Source organism: Bison bison, unplaced genomic scaffold (genome assembly GCF_000754665.1).
Source record: "Bison bison bison isolate TAMUID 2011002044 unplaced genomic scaffold, Bison_UMD1.0 scf7180017864280, whole genome shotgun sequence".
Lineage (NCBI taxonomy): Eukaryota > Metazoa > Chordata > Mammalia > Artiodactyla > Bovidae > Bison > Bison bison.
This window is the reverse complement of record NW_011494852.1, coordinates 7,006,695-7,013,480: the sequence shown is the minus strand read 5'-3', so window position 1 is coordinate 7,013,480 and position 6,786 is coordinate 7,006,695. Positions and strand designations below refer to the sequence as shown.

Here is a 6,786-nt window from a genome sequence, read left to right as displayed (position 1 = left end):
AAGCGACTTAGCAGCAGCAGCAGCAGAGGATCGAGAGGATCGTGGCTGATACAGTCACCTGGTCAAGCCTACGATAGTCCCCAGCAAGAGCACCAGTGCAGGTTGGTTTAGGTCAATCAAGAATGACGCTGATGGAGGGGAGGGGGAAGAAGAATTCCCTGACAGTTCAGTAGTTAGGACTCCGTGTTTCCATTGTGTGGGTCACAGGTTCAATCCCTGATCCCTGATCCAGTTCCCAGCAAGCTACATTTCACGGCCAAAAATAAAAAATATACAAATTATTTTTAAAGAAAAGAATAATTGGGGAAGGGGCTGTGCTGAAAAGAATGACCTGAGAAATTTTGCTGGGCTGCCCACAACCGTGTCTCCTTTAACCATTTTAGTGATAGGGCCTTAAGATAGAGCTTCCTCTCTTATTCAACAGTTCACATGTTAGAAAAAAATTTTTTAATGATGATAAATTGATTTAATAACGAGTCCTTATGTTATGCCAGGGATTGTGTCTTGGTACTTGACATGATTTAACACATTTAATTCCCACTACCTCCCAATGTGGGCAGGATATTATAATTTATTTTACTGATTGGAAACTAAAAGCTTAACTGACATGCCCCAGGTCGAGCAGTAACTAAGTGAGCATTGGTTGAGATTGCAAGATCTCTCTGACCTCAGAGCTCACATTTTCAACCATGACCACCATCCTTTCTCAGATTTGAGATACTTCTGCCCATCAGATGAGATGCTAATCTCTTGGCATATATTGTTTCTAATCTATGGAAGAACCTCTTTTCTTGAATACATGTCATCATCACCTCTCACCCAAACTCCCTCATCTACTCTTAGGTACTACAGGGAGCTCTCCTCTTCTGAGGCCTGAACTTTTAGAAACATAAACCTGAGCAGTTGTATCTTTGATTAAAACTCTGCAATGACTCCCTGTGTATCTTACTGAAAAATCCAAATGCTTAAAGATTTCACAGACACCAAAGGCCCTGGTCCCGATCTGCCTGTCTAACCTCACTCCCAGCCATCCCTCTGAGGAGTTCTGGACTCCAGCACACTGGCCTTCTTTCTGTTTCTCAAACTTTAATGACCAGAGTCCTCCCCAGACAGAAGTTCCTGGGAGGATAGGGACCTGTGGCTCTGTACCCACAATACTGGCAAATAGCAGGCAACTAGGAAACACTATCTGTGTAGAATGAGTGAATGGCTGCAGGGATGAATAAATGAAACTTTCAAGGTGAGGAATTCCTAAGTTGTTTTTAAAAAAAATTTTTTTAACAATTTTTATTATTTATTTATTTATTGTGCTGGGTGTTAGTTGAAGCACACGGATCTTCTATCCTTGTTGGGGCATACAGGGTCTTTAGATGTGGCATTCGAACTCTTGTTGCAGTATGTGGGATCCAGTTCCCTGACCAGGGATCAAACCTGGACCCCCTGCATTGGGAGCAAGGAGTCTTAGTCACTGGACCACCAAGGAAGTCCCCTTAAGTTATTTTCAGATGAAGAAATCTAGAGGCCAGGAAGGTAAATATATTATGACAAGTCACTCAGCAGAGTGACTTGTAAATGTCCCATCTGGGTATCAAATTCAGGTCCAAGTTCAAAGTCAGGCTTCCTCCACTCTGTCTCAGAATGATTGCTCTCACTAGTAAGTGTAACACCACTTAATAAGTGAAAATGAACTGACACCAGAAGAAAAGAATACCACCAGGGACATGGGATTTGCAAACACGGGGACACATAAATAGCAGGACCCAGAGTATTATAACTGTGAACTTTGACATCTGTGATCCCCAGATCCCTCAGGGAATGACACTTGCTTGGGTGGGGGAGAGCCAAGTGTGACAGATTCATAGAATCCCCCAAAGGCATTGAAGGTTCAAATCAGAGGACCAGCCCTGTAATGGTTAGAGGAACCCACGCAATTATGTAAGTAAGACTGGTTCCTGGTATGTGGGGGTCAGTGACCAAAGTGACCCAGGAATCAAGTCTTCTACTGACCACCCGAGATGATAGTCTGTGGCCGTGCATCCCGCAGAAATGGATGCATCCAGGGAATGTGTTCTAGTCTTGGGGAAGAACTAGTGTCTCTTGCACTCACTGTGGGTGGGTGAAGGTTCAGTCGATGGTGGCAGAGAAGCCATCTGCTGGTGTTCTACCCACTCCAATATTCTTGCTTGGAAAATTCCAGTACAGAGAAGCCTGGTGGGCTACAGACCATGGGGTCGCAAAGAGTTGGACACAACTGAGTAACTAGCACTTATTTGGGGCTTTCCATGTGGCACTGGTGGTAAAGAACCCACCTGCCAATGCAGGAGATTTAAGAGATGTGGGTTCAATCACTGGGTCAGGAAGATCCCCTGGAGGAGGGCATGGCAACCCACTCCAGAGTTGTTGCCTGGAGAATCCCATGGACAGAGGAGCCTGGCGGGCTACAGTCCATGGGGTTGCAAAGAGTCAGACACAACTGAATCGACTTATCAGCACAGCAACAGTGAGGCAAACTCCATTCATAGATGCTAAAACAAATGGGGCAGAATTTGAGAAGTAATAGGGATTTACGTGGTATCAAAGTCTCCCCACACCCTTATTTACTCCAAAGAGAAAAATAGTAACTGTACAGTAGAGAAACTTGGCAGGCACCATCTGAAAAAATAGAAATAAGAAAAACAAGGAGTTGTTGAATTCTGGATGATATCTTATACTTAGAACACAGCTCTGCTTGTACTGGCTACCTCTCAAGTACATGGTAGCTACATGGGATCTGGAGACCATACTGAACAGCTCATCTTCAATGGACCCCACTGTTCAAGATTTCTCATTCTATATAGTAATCAATGTTCTCATTATTAAGGCATTTTTAGTTAATATTACTTTACTTAGAATGCATTCTAGGAAATTCCCTGGTGGTTCAGTGGTTAAGACTCTGTGTATCCAATGTAAAGGGTGCGAGTTTGATCCCTGGTCAGGGAACTAAGATCCCACACGCCCAGTCATGGCTAAAAAAAAAAACAAAACCTAATAATGATAAAATTTTTAAATAAATTAAAAAGAAGGGGTTTAAAAAAGAATGCTTTCTAGTGAGACTGTCACACCATCACATAGGTACTGTGGGAGGATCAATACTACTGCTGCTGCTGCTGCTAAGTCACTTCAGTCGTGTCCGACTCTGTGCGACCCCATAGACGGCAGCCCACCAGGCTCCCCCGTCCCTGGGATTCTCCAGGCAAGAACAGTGGAGTGGTTGCCATGTCCTCCTCCAATGCATGAAAGTGAAATGTGAAAGTGAAGTCGCTCAGTCATGTCCGACTCTTAGCGACCCCATGGACTTCAGCCCACCAGGCTCCTCCGTCCATGGGACTTTCCAGGCAAGAGTACTGGAATGGGGTACCATTGCCTTCTCCGGGGGGGATCAATAATGGCCCCCAAAGACGCCAACCCCCCATCCCTGACCTATGAATAAATCCTATTACACACGCAGGTGTAATGAAAGGATCTGAAGATGTAATTAAGATTTATGGACTTTGAAATAGAAAGATTATCCTGGATTCCCTGAGTAGGCTCAATCTGTACACACGTTCTTTTTTTTTTATTTATTTTTTAAAAATTTATTTATTTATTTAACTTTATAATATTGTATTGGTTTTGCCATACATTGACATGAATCTGCCATGGGTGTACATGTGTTCCCCATCCTGAACCCCCTCCCACCTCCCTCCCTATCCCATCCCTCTGGGTCATCACAGTGTACCAGCCCCGAGCACCCTGTATCATGCATCGAACCTGGACTGGCAATTCATTTCACATATGATATTATACATGTTTCAATGCCATTCTCCCAAATCATCCCACCCTCGCCCTCTCCCACAGAGTCCAAAAGACTGTTAATACATCTGTGTCTCTTTTGCTGTCTCGCATACAGGGTTATTGTTACCATCTTTCTAAATTCCATATATATGCATTAGTATACTGTATTGGTATTTTTCTTTCTGGCTTACTTCACTCTGTATAATAGGCTCCAGTTTCACCCACCTCATTAGAACTGATTCAAATGTATTCTTTTTAATGTGAGTAACACTCCATTGTGTACATGTACCACAGCTTTCTTATCCATTTGTCTGCTGATGGACATCTAGGTTGCTTCCATGCCCTGGCTATTATAAACAGTGCTGCGATGAATATTGGGGTACATGTGTCTCTTTCAATTCTGGTTTCCTCAGTGTGTATGCCCAGCAGTGGGATTGCTAGGTCATATTTCCAGTTTTTTAAGGAATCTCCACACTGTTTTCCATAGTGGCTGTACTAGTTTGCATTCCCACCAGCAGTGTAAGAGGGTTTCCTTTTCTCCACACCCTCTCCAGCGTTTATTGCTTGTAGACTTTTGGATCGCAGCCATTCTGACTGGCGTGAAATGGTACCTCACACGTTCTTAAAAGCAGAGAAATTTCCCAGGCTGAAGGTAGAAGAGAAATGTGGCAAAGGGAGAAATGAGAGGGACTGCAAGCGTAAGAAGGATATGACTCATGATTGCTGACTCTGAGATCTAGGGTCCTCGTTAACAGACCAAGAGCTAAGGATGGGCCATCACGGCAAAGGAAATGGAACCTTAGTCTGACAACCATAAGGAACAGAATCCTGCTGACAACTTAAATGAGTTTGAAAGGGAATCCTTTCCTGAGCCTCTGAAACTATCCAGCCAGCCACACTTTGACTTAGCCTGTAAGACCCACAGCAGAGAAACTACCCAAGCCCACCCAGATTCCTGACCTGTGTAAGTGTGAGATAATGAATTTGTGTTCTGTGGAGTCATTCAGTTTGTGAGAATTTGTTGTGGCACCCTCCCCCAAAAATTCACATACATAAGTACAGAGACCCACACCAAAGGAAGTATCATTTTCTCATTGTTTATTTGTACGTTTTTTATAAAAAGTAGAAAAATAAACATACTGGGTCTGAGTTTGAGAAATGTCATCTATAAATAAATAATTATTTGGAGGCAATAAATTAAAAAAAAACTGATTTTGATGCATAAAAAAATATCTAAAAAGGTAGGACAGGTTGCAGGCAGGTCTCTGGGGTCAGACACACTGGTCTCCGCTGGCAACACATTTCAGGTCCCGGGTGAGAAGGCGGAGGAGGTTGAACATCACAGAGGCTTCGAGGCAGTCCTGGGACTCCTGAGGGAAGAGGGGGATGGCTCAGTATCTCCCATGCCTGGGATCCCAGCTGCCCCGGGCATCAGTTTCTCTTCTCCACTCACTCACCTTCTTCCGGGCCTCCTGGAGGCGGTGCAGCCAGTGGTGGAGGCGGCCCCGGGGCCTGGAGCTTGCTGTGGGCTGAGCTGGGACCTGTGGGCAGAGGAGAGAGGGGTGAGGCTGTGAGGCAGAGCCGGGGACCGAGGGGGACGTCCAGGCAGTCAGAGCCCAGACCCAGCCTGGGGCCCCAACACTCACACAGGCCTGGAGCTTGGAGTGGATGTTCTGCAACATGAGAAGGGGCTGCTCCAGGCTGTGGCCCAGGGATGAGTTAGCCATGGCCTCCAGGACCGTCAGTGTCAGGGCCAGCTCTGCCTCCAGAGCTACAGGGCGCTCCCACACCTGAGGAAGAGACAGAAGACACGTGAGAGCTGCAAGTGAGAGGGACCAGGTGAGGGGGCAGGTGAGGGGGGCAGGTGAGGGGGGCAAGTGAAGGGACAGGTGAGGGGGGCAGGTGAGGGGGACAGGGGGAGGGACAGAGGGAGGGGAAGCAGGGTCAGGTGAGAGACACAGTCCACGTGGTTGGCTGAGCAGAAGCTGTGGGAGAGGACTGGGGAGGGCAGGGAGAGAAGGACACGTGAGAAGGAGGAGGTGAGGGGGCACCTGCGGAGCCAGAGCAGGTGAGGGCAGGTGGGGCTGACTCTCCCAACTCACCTGCAGGTGCTTCAGGTCCCGGGTCCTGGGGAAAAGGTGGGTGCTGCAGTCCCAGTCCTTTGGCAAGAACGAGTCTTCCTAGAGAGCAAGGGCAAGGTCGGATCACAGCCGGAGGGACGGAGGGGGGACCCCAGGGAGACCGCAGGATGGCCAGCAACAGAGGAGGGGAGGTTATCTTCCCAAAGGATGGCAGAGGCTCATCCAGTGCAGGACAGGAGATCGCCCACTGTGGGGAGTGGGGAGGTCAGCCCCGTGGAGGTGGGGGGCAGACCTGCCTGCAGCCCAGGTAGTCTAGGAACCCACAGGAGGGGGCTGGGGGCTCACCCACTGCAGGAGGGGTGGGGAGACTCACAAAGGCATCCCTGGCCGTCTTGAAGGCCTGCAGCTCTTGAGGGGACAGAGACTTGAACTGGGCCATGTGGCAGCCCCTGGCAGGTGGGAGGGCCCTGGGGGCAGAGGGCACAGGAACTGCTCCTGTCCTGCTCAGCGCCACGGTTGTCAGCATCAGCACCAGCACCAGCGTGCAGCCCGGGGCCATGTCTGGTTAAGGAAGCATAGAAAGGTGAGGGGAGGGAGGGCGTCAGGGAGTGAGGGTGCAGGCTCTGGGGAGGCGAGGGTCCCAGACACTGGTGCGGGGGCTCACCCAGCTTCATTCCTGCTCTCTGGTCTCTGTCAGAATGGGGGATCAAGTGTCCACTCTGAGGCTGTTGCCTGGGATCTCAGTCTTGTCTGGCGTCTCTGACTTCAGCCTCCTCTTCTGGATCTCGGCTCGTTGCTCCGTTCGTATCTCTGAACTTGCAGCTCTGTCTGGTCTGAGGTGTAACTGCTGCCTGAGCTCCATGGTGCAGCTTTTAGCCTGTGCAGCCGGGCA

The 6,786-nt window shown here is 48.3% G+C and overlaps 1 protein-coding gene across 1 annotated transcript; it reads right to left on the bottom strand.

Annotated features, from left to right (window-relative positions):
- Positions 1-5,084: 5,084 nt before the first annotated feature.
- Positions 5,085-6,453, bottom strand: LOC104995334 (interferon lambda-3-like). The gene is made up of 5 exons (XM_010849211.1): positions 6,268-6,453; positions 5,916-5,993; positions 5,460-5,603; positions 5,271-5,354; positions 5,085-5,180 (listed from the first exon to the last, which is right to left on the bottom strand). The coding sequence occupies exons 1-5, from the start codon at positions 6,451-6,453 to the stop codon at positions 5,085-5,087; spliced, it is 588 nt and encodes a 195-aa protein (XP_010847513.1).
- Between the last annotated feature and the right edge of the window lie 333 nt (positions 6,454-6,786).

Excerpts from the sequence above, each read along its gene's own strand:
- LOC104995334 (XM_010849211.1), bottom strand. The coding sequence starts at position 6,453 with ATGGCCCCGGGCTGCACGCTGGTGCTGGTGCTGATGCTGACAACCGTG. Across the intron at positions 5,994-6,267 it reads AGACGGCCAGGGATGCCTTT|GAAGACTCGTTCTTGCCAAA; the intron begins GTGAGTCTCCCC and ends CTTGCTCTCTAG. Across the intron at positions 5,181-5,270 it reads TCCAGGAGGCCCGGAAGAAG|TCCCAGGACTGCCTCGAAGC; the intron begins GTGAGTGAGTGG and ends TTCCCTCAGGAG.